Source organism: Taeniopygia guttata, chromosome 4, assembly GCF_048771995.1.
Source record: "Taeniopygia guttata chromosome 4, bTaeGut7.mat, whole genome shotgun sequence".
NCBI classification, from domain to species: Eukaryota; Metazoa; Chordata; class Aves; order Passeriformes; family Estrildidae; genus Taeniopygia; species Taeniopygia guttata.
Genome location: NC_133028.1, coordinates 49,120,807 through 49,136,707, shown reverse-complemented (window position 1 = coordinate 49,136,707; position 15,901 = coordinate 49,120,807). Strand labels below are relative to the sequence as shown.

General features: G+C 37.5%; 1 protein-coding gene across 3 annotated transcripts in view; it reads right to left on the bottom strand.

Annotated features, from left to right (window-relative positions):
• Positions 1–15,901, bottom strand: part of PPP3CA (protein phosphatase 3 catalytic subunit alpha) — a 172,289-nt gene that overhangs the window by 17,807 nt on the left and 138,581 nt on the right. For all 3 annotated transcript variants that reach the window (XM_072928555.1, XM_002193110.7, XM_030271676.4), the window contains exons 7-10: positions 13,944–14,021; positions 12,124–12,218; positions 3,829–3,954; positions 1,167–1,241 (exon numbers count right to left, since the gene is read on the bottom strand). In XM_072928555.1, the coding sequence (XP_072784656.1) occupies positions 1,167–1,241; positions 3,829–3,954; positions 12,124–12,218; positions 13,944–14,021 (374 nt within the window). The remainder of the gene's footprint in view (positions 1–1,166; positions 1,242–3,828; positions 3,955–12,123; positions 12,219–13,943; positions 14,022–15,901) is intronic.

Sequence of the window (15,901 nt, the reverse complement as noted above, 5' to 3'; positions counted from 1 at the left end):
TCTGTGGCCGATGCAGAACAGGGAATTCCATTCGGTTTTTCAGAATAAAATCAAAGTACTATCATCTATACCAGTCTTCTCCATCACAAAGGAAACATTTTGCAAAACCTATGATCTAGCTTCCTGTTCCACAGGTTAAAAAATAAATGCTTTGAAAGAGAATCTTAATTATTAATTACAACTTCATTAAATATTTGTCTTAAAGTTCTCCATTTTCCTAGTTCGTTCATTCATCCTGCCTAAAAACATCCTGAGAATATTCAGTAGTGTTGGATTTTTCCAGGTCTTATTTTAAAAAAAAATTATTTCTTAGCATTTCTGGCCTTTTCATGGATTCTTTTTGTTAGATAGATTATCTATGATTACTTCTCATAGATTTTTTTAAAACACTAAGAGCATTCAGAGTAGGAATGCCAGGGATACATGGGATTTTTTCAGCTTTTCTCAATTGAGAAGGGATATTTTAGACAGCTAATATTTATTCTTGCAGAGCCTAACAGAACATTACATCTAAGAAAATAAACTGACTTTTAAGAATCTACAAGTTTTAAGATACAAAGTACCATTTACAGTCAAATCAACAGCTACAGGGCAACTAACCATCACATAAACTTCAACCCAAAGGATAACAGAACTGACCATTTCTTTCTTGGCAGAAATGTCAGGTTAAAAAAAATTCTGTGTTTATATGCTTAATTATAATGCCTTTTAGACACTCAAATGCATCAAAAGAAGTGACTGAAAAAATACTTCAAGTACAAGTCTTCCAAAGTTGCAGCACCTGTATTTTGGGAAGGAGCTCTGCAGGAAGCTTTCTTCATTGCAGGAAGAATATTTAATTGACATAATTAAACTCACTATGAGAATGCCCATCATCTTTTGCATGAAATCATCTGACCCCTTCATGACAACACAACACAGATTTTGTGGAGGGAAATGCAGGTTTTTTAACCAGAAGACTGGGATAAAGAAAAGATTTAGAACAGGGCAGATCCATTAGTTCTTTCTGAAGCATAACAGAAGCAAATCCCTTGGATTCTAGCACAATAGTTGCTTTCAGTGGCATAGAACTCAACTGGGACTCAGAAAATTATTTCACGGTTAGTAAATAAACTTTTAAAGTAATTCCAAGGCACACAATCTCAACCAAAGACAGAGGTTCTTACCATCAAATCCATCTTCCTCTGTTCCCAGCTCATCATCTGAGCAGATGTTCAGCACGTTTACCAACATCTCTGTCACTAAAATGGAAAACAAGTGCAAAATGTTGATATTAAGCTTCCCTGGTCTGAGAGAGAGCCAACTCCAGCTGTAGTAGTGTGAACAAAAATTCAGCACAATAATAACACCCACTTTTTAAACATCAGGACCTGCAGTATTAGAAGCTGAAAGTGTCTTGTGTAGCTAATAAAAAATACAAGTTTCCACAAATATTTTTCCAAAGACAATGAACAAAACAAAGAGACTTAAAAAAAAAAAAATCTTCTCCTGATCTCTCTTTTTGCAGCTGTCAGTGATGTAGGTAGCATTCGTTTTCTCCCCCTCAACACATTTTTTGCCTTTCACTCAACTTGGATAACCAAGTGACCCCTTTCCTCTTGCTCCTAATGGGAATATTCCAGTGGAAAAACGTGTAACAAGAGGGACCATAGAGTATTTCTTTTTTTATCCAGGTTTTGGACACTAGTTCCAGTTCATTAAAACATTAATCTTTGTAAGATGTCCTCGGTGTTGCTTGAATTCCAGTACAAATAGACCAGAAGAGGTGGAACTAGTCTATATTCAACAGAGAATCATTATTGGAGATTTTAGACCATATTCAGCTTTCTTACTTTTTCACTTGAGCATGAAAAGGTCAGCCACAGGCTTTTCTTACCCTGGTCTCATTTCTTTCCAGAGGGACAACTGTGAGACACTAACCAGAGAGCACAGAGTAAGAGCAGTGAAAAAAACAATCCCAGCTAAAATCAAAACCAAGAAAATGCAACTTAGAGAGCAAAAAGGCCAACGTTATGAAGTAAAATATGCAGCAATTAGCAGATTAAGAAAAACTTCACTATACCTACATGTAATAAGCAGCATTAAAAGTGTTACCAGGTTTGTCTAGCTTTGTACTAGCTACACAGGTTGAAACTTCAAATTTTTTAGTCAAGTAGTTATTAAAATCCTCTTCTGTAACTACTATGAAGGCTTGGAAAATTAGAAGGGTGGGACAAAGCTAGATTTTATTTTTCCTACTTTAGTGAAGGATTTAATATTTTCCTCTGACAGTATTAGTGGAAAGACTTTCCACATTAACAACAACCACTGAAGCTAACAGCTTCCTACCTTGGTTGGCCTTTGAGGGAAAAAAATCTATATTAAAAAAAAAAAGGAAATAAATAATAAGTTGTACAGAACACCAATTCTTACAACCTTGAATACTGCTTTGCATAGAAAGGAAAATACTGATTTCACTTCTTTGGGCTCTAAAATTTCCAAGAAATTGCTAAGTGTGACCACTGGAAGACATGAAGGAGAAAAAACACCCCCAAGACGTAAGAAGAATGAAGAACAGCATAGTCTCAGAACCTCAACAATTGTGACCATGCATCCTGCAGCCCCACTGAGCAGGCTGCTGATGGGAAGCCTCTGAAAAGTGACCTTACAGAACATCTTGCAGGACTGCAATGTGTGTGGAGAACACCCCCAACCTAAAAACAGCCTGGCTGAATTTCTGGCCAAAGAAAATGAAAGCGTTTTATCTGCTTCTCAAGAGTCGGCAACATGCATCAGTGAGGATTATGTAATGTCTCCATTAGTGCAAGCAGCAGCCTATTCTTTGTTAATCCCTGTTTCATTGTCTAGCTGCTTTGTTCACAGAGACCTCAGGTGCCTCCCCAGCAGCTTTCCTCAAACAAAAGAGTAGCTCAAAACAAAGCTGGTCATGAATGCAGGTACGAGACACAGCTGGCTGCCTATTAAGAGAGAACTGTTATTCCAAGCAGCTTTTAAGAGTTCGTAAGAGTTTTCTGGCAATAATTGCTGTTGCAGCAATACTCTATAATGGATGGATCAAAGCAAGCTTCATCTCGGGCACTGAATAAATTACTTGGGGTTTAGGCAGTTTGTATTTTGTATTAATTTAATATGCTAGACCAAAGTGTTTTCATGGCTTTTGTGTGCTTGCCATTCACAGCATGAAGCCGCATTTAGGCAACATCAAGAGCATCAGGTTTCAATAAAATATCAGTTGTGTTCTTTAGACTCTTTTTGCCAGCGATGAGGCACCACATGTCCTGCACAGAGAAGGGGCTGAGGAACAGGTTTTTATTCCTACTGGCATGCCTCTACTCTCTCCAGGAACAGTTAACCAGACTGGTTCTTAATATCACCAGCTCTGTGTTTGCTGATGAAAAAGCAAGCCACTCATAAAGGTAATGTGAGTAAAGACATAACCCCATGTAGTGTAGTCTGTTGAGACATCCACCCAGCAGCAAGGGAATGTTCAAGAGTTTATAACGGAAAAACAAATCAGAATTTTGTTTAGTGAATGCACCTCTGGCCTGCAATGCCATAAAATCTATTTCTGCAGCAGAAAGATAAAGGCATCATCATCTGGAAAGAGTGGAACTTATAAAAAAATATGAGAAGTGTGATTATATGAAAAGTGTGATTAACCACTGATAATTGCTTACATGTCTGAACCCAATTTCTACAACTTTATCTTCAAAAACAAGACACCTGTCTTCAAATTATTCTTGCCCTTTAAAATAAATGAGGCCACATGTACAGTGACTAAGAAACCATTTTGCAGTTTTTATTAACAGAACTGATTTACATACATACCCTTCTCACCAACAAACGGCAAGGACCAGGTAAACACGTCCATGAAGTTTGGAAGCCAGTATGGATGAGGGGAGCAGTTGAACTGCCTGATATTCATAACATTGTTCTCATATTTCAATACTGCAGCTGGAAAGAAGAAGAAAAGAAACAGAAGAGACATCAGCCATGTGTGTGACTGGCTACCAGACCAGGAATGCTGACAGCATGCACAGCCCACAGAGCTGCTCACCAGCTTCCACCCAATTGATCCAGTGGCACCACCTGAATGCTAGTTATAGTAGGATAAAGCCTCATTGAAGTAGAAAGCCATTTTCAGTCTGAAAGCAGTGTCAACAGTTTTCCCTGCCACTAAGATGGGCTGGTAAGTGAATTAATATCTCTGAGTAGTCAAGAACGTGAGCTCTGTGATCCACCACCAGTGAGGAATGAAGCCGAGTATTCAGAGCCCCCCACTTCACACAGTTATCTGAGCTCCTCACAACCACGCTTTGGAGATAACAGAAAAAAGCATTTATGACTCAGAGTCTGAACACTGCTCTTCTGATGGACATTTTCAACATTTTTCATTCACAGTATTGTACCTGAGATGACATTTGCTTCTCACATTATGCAAACTCTGGGCACGCAAGACTGCACTCCCTATAATATGAATCAATACTAATACAATTTTTCTTGCACCATGTAACATTCTCATCATTCTTATCAACACACAACACACAGACTGCATCTGTTCACTAGCAGAAATATAGATATTTATGCCACACCCACTTTTTAAAGCACTGCACCAAGTTCAATGTTAACTTTTATTAATGGACTTCAGGCTCATATCTGAAATGGTAATCCGAAAAGGTAACTTTGAGATTATCACAAAGTGACTTAAAGACGTGAAATTCTTTAAACAGTGCTGTTACAGGAGACTGCATGCAGGATATTGAATCAACACAAGCAACAAAAAAAGTCAACAAAAGATGTATCATTCTATGCTTTCCCCTTTCCTCCACCCCTCCCACTTCCATCTCCCCAGGGAGGAATGTAGTTCCAGGGACTGGTTATAACTTAATAGCCAGCAATAAAGTTGCACAACTGCAATGTGAGCCAGCATTGTAGGAAATGCAGTGTTGGCTGAAGGGGCTGAACAATTTCTTCTGCGTATTTCTCTTTTCACTGACTGTATGTCAATAAGAGAAGAAGCCTTTTTTTGTGCACTAGGCTGTTGCTTCACAAATATTTAATAGGATATGAAATGTCTTCCATTTTGTGGTCAATGACAGAGTCCAGAGTGACCTGGGAGTTTCTGAAACATACTCAATGACAGACACAGAAAAGCTTGCTAGCAATAATGTGAACTTTTGCCAGGCAGACATCCTCCATTTAAATAAACCACAATTGACTCTTGCACTATTCGCAGTCTGACAACTGGCAGTGAATCTGCTGCTCAGTAGAAGAAAAAAATGGCTTAATATTGCTATTAGTAAAAATGTGAAAACTAGTGTCAATTCTCTGAATATTTCCAACAGATTTTGGCTGAAATCACATACAGCAGATCGAAAGTCATTCTTCTTCTATTACTGTGACACAATTGCATAATGAAAATAAATAGTTTGTGGCTTTACAGAAAAAAAGTGAATCAAAACCACACAAAAAGAACCACTTAATGGTTGTAAAGATTCATTTAGAACTAAAACTTCAAATTCATCATCTTAGTAAGCTGAGGTAGTTCCCCTCCCCACTACTTCTTCAATTTATCTATTAAGTCTATTTCTAAATTCTGTGAGATTTGAATAAAAAATCATTTTTACAGGGAACTTTTAAAATTGGCCTCTGAAAAAGCCCTATGCAGAACAGTGGCAAAACAAAATTAAATAAAAATGGCTTTAGTTGGGTTGTTTCCTTTGAAAGTAAGATAATTTAGGATTACTATAATAAAAATATCCTCACAACACCTTATTAACTTATATACCTGAATATCTTACAAAAGAAAGTTCCGATAATAGTTCCGATAATTAAAAAATTCTTCTCCATAAACGGCCTGTACATCTCCTCAAGAAATTACTTCAAAATAACTTTGTACAATAAAGCAGGGTAATAACAGAGAAGCCTTCTAAAATAACCCTCCTCTTAAAAGAATCAAATAAAATAGGGTAGTTACCAATATCACAAATACTTTTTGGCATTTTAAATTAAAAATCTATAATTTACAAGCACAATGCACACAAAATATTTTTATTAGCTAAGTAATGAAGATGATATTTAACATGAAGCAAATCGGCTCTTGTCATGAATGTAGAGTTCTGATTACTACTTAGTAGTCAGAAGAGGAAAACTTCCCCTGGACCAAATAGAAAATGCTTCTCAGGTAACAGCAGGAGTTTCCCTGAGCTTATCTGACACTATGCTTTCTTTTGGTTATGGCTTTCTTCTTCCTCTTTGTTGGGGAGAAAAGATTGGGGCTTTCACCTCTGCTTCATTCCTTAGTCCACATTAGCCTGATGCCCAAGAAGCTACAGGGGAACCAGCAGCCTTGAAAGAGTGCACAGCTTTTGAAGGTTACAAGAGTGGAGGTCACACAGTCGCTGATGGAGGAGACAGAAGTGGGATGTGCTCCTTAAACCAAAGAGGAAAAAGGAAAAAGAGGAAAACCTGACTCGGTCCAACATTTGCTTATTATTCCAGGCTGCAGCCTCAATACTTTTCTTTCCAAACACATACTCAGACAGATGCTAGCAGTCCAAGCCACTAGCCATTATCACGTATAATCACCAACCAGAGCAAGAATCTTATTTTATTATTTTAACAGACACACACATTTTAACCTAATTTTGATAGTTGCTGTTGTAAATAAGTTTTAGAAGCTAATGTTTCGTAAAGTGAAGATGTGCAGATAGCCCAAATGACATTACACTTCTTTCCAATGCTAGTAAACTGAGATAGTGGATGCTGAAATCACATCAGAGTGAAATGAAGCACTAATGCAGCAGGCAAAGGGCATTTGTACCATTTAGCTTGAAGCATTTAACAGAGTTACCCTAAGGCTGGAAATACAGGTGTTGAAAACTGTGCAGGTAAGAAACCTCCTTCCTTTGGCTAGAAATGGAATCAGCCCTTCTAATCTTTTCAGGGCTAGATACAGCAGTTACTGCTGACCCTCCCTGATCTCCCTCAGTAAAAGATGAGCCTGGAACAACTGTGTCACACCTGTCACATCTGAGTGGATGTCTCAGACCCTCTGGCATCTCAAATGGGGCTTCAAAAGATTATATATTTGGAGGTAGGTTAAAGCCTGAAGCCATGTGAACAACATTAAACTGTGTGACAGATAACTCAGAATTTCTCAAAGACATTACATATCCTGCTTCAAGGTCTGCCAAATCATTTTTCAGTGTAAATTAATTGATAACATTTCCATCAGAAAAAAATAATCAGAGGGAAAAGATAATGAGCTTGGTTCTTAGAAATACTAGCCCAGAATATTTTTAGATGAACAACCTATAAATATTTTTAGCAAACAATTTAACAAATTTTCTTGTAATTTTCTTTCAGAAAACTTATCCTGCAATTAGAAAATGAATCAGTGAAAAGTCGCTCAAATTCTTCACACCTAAGGAAGAATTTCAATTTCTGATTTAATGCCAAATTAACTTCAGCATTAACTGTGCAACTGGGAACAATGCCTTCTCAATAAGAGTTGCTAAGTAACTGCAGCTTTTTCTGCCCAAGTCAGGTCAGAGATAAGGGTTAGTAAAATGCTCAAGGAGTTTAAATATTATCAAAGGACAAAAAATTATTTACTATACAAGGTAATGGTCTAAATAATCCAGTACAGAAGCAAAGATAACTGTAGGTGGAAATATCTTTCCTTATAAAATGTTAAAGATTTTTATTTTACATGTGCAACTGCATGTTGCAAAGAAACAGCAGAATAACATTCGAGATTTAATCAACAGACTGCAAAAATCACTTCTGGCAAACTTCTCTGCATCAGCAATGAGATGACCTAGATACCCCGACAATTCTTCTTTAAAAGCTTGAGAAGCCATCACAGCAGCAGAGATAAGGCATTAAAGAAAACTGACAGGCAAACAGAGGTTACATCTCTCTTCTTTCCCACAAAGTGCTAATATTTCTCAGCGATCATCCTTGTCTTCCAGGTATACTGCTCTGATTTTTTCTGGGTGAAAATAATTTTCCCGTTAGATCCATCTGGATCAAGTACACTTCTCTGTGGTATACTTCATGCTGATACTTTATACACACTTCACTGACATATAACTCACGATACATTAACGCATACAGATTTACAGATGGATTTCATTTCTTTACTATCCCAGATTCTCCTGCATACTGACTTTTCTTTCCTGCTTTTCTTTTCGGAAACAATCCATGTACGTTGCAGCACACTGGAAGAAACTTCATGCTGGGGATTTTTTCGATAACTTTGTATTTTCTGGTGGTTTCCTCTCCACTACAAAACCTAATCTTTTAAAAGTGTTCAAAAGGTAACAGTCTGTCTTTAAACAGCAAGTTAAAATTGCTCACTCAGCCAAAAAGCACACACTTACTGATGTGACAGCCAGACACAAAAATGCCAATATTACCAGTGTTTTACGAGTAACTTTTCTGCCTCTATAGAACTTCTGTAGCATCTTTCACTTGATTTTTTTTTTTTTTTTAATTTTTTGGGGGGGTGTGCATAAACAGCATTACAATGAGCCCTAATTAAGAAATTAGACTTTAAGAAATACTGAATGCAGAAATGAAAGTTCAGACAAAATACAAGGCCAGATCATACCACAAGGTAATTTTTGGCACTGTCTTATTCTGTTGCTATTGAGAATTTCTTGTAGTTATGGGCACCCTGGAGCCCACGGGCAAATCTGTACTCACACAACTTTCTCAGAGTTTCTTGATCAGCACAGATGATCTCTGAGGCCCTGAAGTCACTGGTAACTACCACAATCCAATTAACATTTATCTTCTTGCATAAGCTTTCTCTCCAGAAGCAGTAGTCTGAGAAGAATCACCAGTGTACTATTGGTGTAACGAGTACTATTGTAACGAGTACTATTAACAATCTTTGAGATCTTTATGCCTTTTAATAAAATAAATGAAAGCAGAAATGTTTGAGAAAGCTATGAAGATACTGAACAGTAGCTCAGAAGTTGCCAAAAACCATATAAAAGTTCCCTCCCTTTGTCAATGCTTTCCATTATAATGAATATGGAAGGAATTAATAACAGTAATGGAGAAGGATAATAATGGAAAAAGGAGGACACAAGGCCCCCAATATTGAGGCAGTTTGAGTCTCTGAATCACTCCCTGAAAGCCTCTGCCTCTGTCTCCATTAATTACAGAGGGAAGCCCTGACAGGAGCCTCCCAATTGCAAAAGCTCACGCTGGCACCTGAAGCTCTGTGTGTGTGACCCGGGGCTGTGACGGGAACCAAGCCACAGCCATGTAACACACACAGCCTGCACGAGGCCACAGCCAGCAACCAGAGGGATACTGAAATCTCCCTTCGATGCCAGAACCCAGCACAACCAGAAGAGGTCCCCATGGTGGGTCAGCACTGTGAGACAGCCCATGCAGAGCTCCATGGCAGCATTATTAACAGCAGATTTGCTGAACACAGGCTTGTTTGGGTAGCTTATCTTCTCCTGTATCCGGTATCTACTCAGGTACCTACTCCTGTCAAACCTTCTTTTGCACTGAGATCCGTGCCTCCCTACTGCTTTTTGAGAACATATCTGATCCCAGATCTGATCCCATGGCTGCTCTCCAGCAGGGACTGAAGAAGCCCCTGGATAAAGTTGGCAAACAGGTCTACTCCTGAAGTACTTTGAAAAAGCTCAAGAAACTACATCTGCTTTAATGGGTGTGAGAACGATCAATCCAGGGTAGAAAATAAGCATTCTTAGCCTCTTGTAGCTTTAAAAAAAAATATTTATCCTAAACAATACTGCATTTAAAAATGACCCATTTCATGTCAGCAGGAGCTGAAGCCTCTCAGGAATTTATTCAGGGTGACTTTGCTGGATGACAACCAGAGGAACACTGAGAATGCATACTAGACAGGAAGGTGCCTACTAGTAGGAGAGTAACTCCTTTTCCAAGGATGACAGTAACCAAACCTCCAGATGACCTGTAAAAATCAGTCAGGTTCTGCACCAGTGCATGATGAGTCAGCTAGAGCAACTGCCCTGACAACCCCTCGATGGAAATACCTTCCTTTTTCTCCTGAAATCAGTCAGAAACTCTGCTCTCAGTTAATTCATTTGCTGCAAACCAAGGAGGCCAACAAGTAGCCTGTTCTGGACTCACTCTATATGACAGTGGGTTTTTTCCTTGAAGAGGGAAGCAAGCACCCAGACACTATCCAGATAAAGACATATGAGCAATACAGCATGATAAACTATGCATGATGTACTTTAAATGCCAAGAGCCAGTGCAATCAGACACATGAAATAATGTGCCAAAACTTCTAATGAGAGAAAAGGAGGCAGATAAACTCAATGGAGATCATTACAAAGCTGCTAAAGGTCAGCCTCTGAATTTACAAGTAGTTATATATTAAGGAATGGCACAGAGGTGCTGATGTGGCATCAGTGCTGATTTGCCTGAGCTCACTCTGAGCAGGTATCGCTGGCAGTGCACACCAACTCCAGCTGTGGCCACAGATAAGCTCTCAGCAAATGGTGCACTGCTTTCCATCAAAATAGACTTTCCACCACCTGTAAGACCTGCCTGCCACAGTGGAGCATCCTGGAGGAAGGGAAATGACCCACTGTTTGGAAATTGAGATAATAGAGAGGCACTTCTCTTTACCATCCAAACTCTGTGGTTTCAAATTCAAGGTTTTGAACATTGCAAATCATTGCTTTCCTTTGAACATTTGCCTTCAAGACAAAGTTTTACATAATTCACCCATTGCCTTCATCACACAGAACTGCTTCCATGCCTAAGAAACAAAAGGTGAAAACCTTCTACCACCTTCCTTGTACAACCTTGTGATCCCTCAGCCTTTGACCCAAAGCAGCCAACCAGGAGAGTAAACACTTCTCCACCAATAGCAATGATCCTACCAAGAAAATGAACACATTCCTTACTTTATCCTGCACTTCTTAGGCTGCTAGCAGAGCCCCATGATCATTAACTTTTACAAAAGTAGTTAATGATGGTTCTGCTTGCATGGTTTTGCAGAATAACATATTATTTTTTCCACAAGTTAACAGGCATATTGAGAAATCTGAGGTGTACAAACCCCATTATCTAGCAGTGAAGTGTTTCCTTCCCTTGCATACAGTTCATGGCATAAAAGCTTTTACATTATAAATTTTATAATGCAAAACAATGCCTGAAGAAAGCTTTATTTTGCAAGTGTAAAAAGAAGTATTGCTTATTTCCTTTGCAAACAAGCATCCAGATTAAAAATATCCCTTCACAAGAGAAACTGATCTCTTTGCCAGGGAGCAACTTTCAAGAATATAACTGAGAAAGAATTATTTTACTTTTTTCACAGAGAAACACAAATAATTTTATCATTATGGGGACTAGGAGAAAGTAAACAATACTGCTCATTTCAAGATACAGGAGGACAGGTTTATTAGAAAAAAATATTTTTAGAAACATGATTCTTTTTTCCAATTCATTAGAAATTTCCAGGAATACAATAAATTAATAAATTCAGAGAAGCTGCAAAGACTTGTATTCAGTGGAGCCTATATACAGGGACCAGTGAGTCTTATTTCTGTAGTAACTTTTTTTTTTGATATTTATATTTAATTTTCTACATTTCAAGTGGTCAATGATTAAAAACCCCAAAATGTAAAAGGCATCCATACCATGCTTTATCCACTCATGACCTGTCAAAGTTTAACTGGCTAGACAGTTTGCACATACAAACTGCAACAATTTCGTTGGAAAGAAGCAAGGAACAGATAATTAATTATAAGGAACACTAAGCTCTAAACATCTCACCCAGAGCATTTCTTAATATACTTCTTCATTAATAGAGCTGTTTTAAGTTTTGCTTCCTGTGTAACATTTACTTAATAACTTGCAGTCAAAATACAGAAATATCCTAAGGCATATTAAAATACACAGTAGCATTCAGAGGCATACATCTGCCTGTAACAAATTTAATTAGGTTTGTATTATATAATAAGTGGAATGGGCATGAACTAATAAAAGAGGAAGAAAATGGGAATGAACTGATAAATAAAGGAATGAAAAGACACCAACATATTTGAGTAAACAGAAGTACAGTCTAGTGTACATTAATAGGAATTAAACTCTTACCTTTGTTATTGTATACATCTAGATAGTTTGGTGCTGAAAAAATTGTGATTAGCGAAGGGAAGCCTGTTGTTTGGCTTTTCCTGTACATACGATACCTACGAAGAGAGAGAAGATACTAATTATTACCCAGCGCTGAATGTATATTTGTCACTGACCACATACAGTGCAAAAAATGCCTTGTACATTAATGCTCTGGCTGTTAACAAATGCCAAGACTGAAAAACACTCACATGAGCTATTTAAAAGCCACAGGAAGTAAGTATTTCCTGCAGATTTTCTCATTATAACTCTTAGACATGCCCAGGGATCCATGCTTGAAAGTTCTGTCTGTGTCTAAAATTCAGTGAGTCAGAGGTGGGTTTTGTGAATTTGCTCAGTGCCCAGGACATTCCAGACTTTCCCTCTGTGGGACTGTGGGTGAAGCAAGCACCAGCAGATGCCTTGGAAAGATCCTGCCTTCAGAAGGGAAGGGGAAACGGGGCATACGATACTTTCAGTGCTGTGTCTAATCTTACCCGCTCTGTCAGCCAATTTATTAATGTCTGCATGTTTTCATTACCTAACCTTAGTGCCTCATGAAAAACAAAAGGTTTATTGGACCAAAAAATAATCAAGCATTAAACTTGCAATTAATTGGAAAGAAAGCAAAGAGTACACAAATACACCAAACACTGCTCTTTAGTCCTCAGCTACAAGAAACCTAAGAATTTAAGCAAACATCCACAAAAGTTGCACTGAAATTGTTGTACAGTTTCAATGCAATCTCTTTCCCAAAATTTTCTTTTTCACCCTTTACTAGAAAGCAATAATAGAAAAATGAAATTCCATTACCCTTGTGTATTTTATGCTAGGTATTTATGGCACAGTAATAGCTTGCTTTTAATTGCATTACCATTTTGAAGTCATGACAATTCAGACATTCAGAATAGGTTTTTATATGCATGGTGAATATTGACCTTATTCCTACAATGCCACTTATTTATCTTTTATTGCTGTTCAAGTTGGGTAAATTTTCTACCGCCAAACAAACACAGTAATATTAATTTATGCATGATATTCAAAGCTATTCAAATTCCAATCCTTTATTAATATCTCACAAGTATAGTACATTTCAAATAAGATGAATTTTTAAAGTAATTTTTAAAGCAGCAGAAAAAATTCTACTTTTATAATGACAATAGTTTCATGGGGAACCATCAACACCACCTGATGCTTGACCTGGACTGTTTTTGCATACAATGGCTTAGACTTCTTGAATTCATTAATGATACTCCTGCAGAAAAAATTATGCGCCTCTTGAGTTCCCCAATTTTTATTTCATTGTGAAGTATAAAACAAGTAGGCCCAAAAGTTTCAGGTGGCTGAGAAAGTCCTAAAAGATGGCAAAAGTCCTAAAAAATTAGGCCCACAAAAGCAGTTCTGGCCTTTGTGAGCCTAATCACTTCTCTGGAATCATGGCAACCAAGTAGATCAAAATACTCTGGCACATTTGCAATCCTTTTTCTGTACTGAATTTGTTTTTCTTTCCATGTTTGTCATTGTTTGAAATCAAAAAATTTTGGTCATTTTATATCAGTTAAAATCACTAAGGCTAAGTAAGTGGCATATATAAAGATTCATTAAGTCTCCTAACTAATAAGAATGTAGAAGACATTGTAATTCCAGTGTGTATTTTTGTAGCATTAGTCAAAAGTGAGAACTGTTACAACTTCTATTTTCCAGCTCATTCTCACTCATCTGCTCTTCCTTTTTGCGCTCTGATGGGGAATGGTAGGCCATTATACATAATTATTATTATTGCACCCTCTCCACATACTTACCCAGCATCCTGGGCTTCATGAGCTCGGAGTATGGATAACAAGTTATTGTGCTGTAGGAATTCACATACAGCAGGGTAACTGTTAGAAAAAAAAAAGTAATAGCATCTGTTATGGCATTATCAGAAGCAGCACACAGAGCTCTAGCTTTCAAAAAATGTATCATAAAACATACATCATTCATTAAATCAGCGCCTGCTCTGCAGACAGATTTCAGTAGAGACAACATCACCAGCACTATCTTTTTTAATCTCATTCCATAACTGCTTGGAAAGGAATGCTAGAAACTGCAATTCATTACATAACAACAATCAGCCAATGGCTTGTCAGAAAAAAAAGGTACTTTCTTTTATTAATCTAAGATTTAATGTGGTCCAAAAAAGCAAAACGTAATACAGCAGTTGCTTGTAACAGACAACTTCACCCGCTGACTTCTGTATACAGTGTCTGCTCGTGGACACCAGAAAAGGTGGTTAAGTGGGAAGAGAGGGAAAGAGACAGAAAGAAGAAAGGCAAATCAATCTTCAAATTTGAGATGTTTATCTTCCTGAACTTTATGTCCTTGATAAACAAAGTATCTTTCCCCTTGGCAACTTAAAACCCTGTGACTTTTGAAACCCCAAAAATTTGCTCACTTCATACATCTGTGCTAAACATACTGAGCAAGATTAAAAAAAAAAAAAAACAAAAACAACAAACCCTCAACTATACATTATATAAAAAACTGCTGTCCTAGGCATGATCTCATGGACCACCTTAAGAGCCCACTTGCACTCAATTAACAACCCCATCTGTTTCTAATTACATGCATAAAAAAGATGAAAACTTACATACCCTGGTCCCCCAATCTAATACATCATCTTCCTTTAGTTTATCCAAGAGAAATCATACTACTTGCTTCCAAACCTTCCTGAGTATTTTGAAGCTGAAATGTCATTTGCAGCTAGAAGCTACAAACCCAGTGGAATGCTATACTGCTGTTTCTGGACTTGAGCCACCTAGCATGTATTCTCAGATGCAGGTCTGGTATTTGGAATTGTCTAAAAAGATTGCCATTATAAAACAATTTCAGTTCCCAAATTACGTGGGGTAACGTTTTGGCAACTGCAATAATCTCAAATGCTGACAGGCTGCCATTCAAACCACTGGCAAATGAGAACTGATTTGCATACATTTCTTTTCATAATTAATTGTGACTAAATGCAGACTTATGGTACATTTTGGTTAGAAATTTTTACATTAACTTCTGAAAACTGGGGTCTATCACGAAAATCTGATAGACAGTTTGATTATGTTCATTATCAGTGCAGCTGCTCAAAATGTCTAGGCTATTACATTTTTTTTGTCCATAGTATTCTTTTCATCCAGTGTTAAGTACTGCTTTTAAAGAAGATACAATGAAGTGGTAAAAAACGCTCCTAAATAGATATGATAAGTTCTTATTTCCATTTCAAGTACAAAAGTGGTGGGGTTTTTTATTGCTTAATTATCTCGTTCCTCATAAATTTGTGGAAAATAAAAGTTCTGCTAGCAGAATTTGGCCAATTCTACAGGGCCCACACCTAGAAAGGCAGAGGTGTTACACAGTGCTCCATGCAAATTTACAAAAAAAGAATCTGCCTGCCTTCTTTTCTTGTGAATAGCATGGGACCTTCAACATGCCAACTGCCCTATTGCCCAGACCACTACAACCCATGAGCAGTCTATCTGGATATTTTATTTTGAAAAAGGCAAAGCAATTTGCAGGCATTTTCTTGAGCTACTTGTTGAAGCAGAGGCTGGGGAGTAGCTGCATCATTTGCAGCTATTACACATGCTATCCAGCATTTCCTTAGTATCTGTTTGCTTTAGATTAAACAATATTCCTTAACACAAAAATAAAAATCCTAAAAAGCAGGTAAAAATAAATCCTACAAAGAGCCAACAAAACAGACATTATGGCAGAAGTCATCAGAAACAAA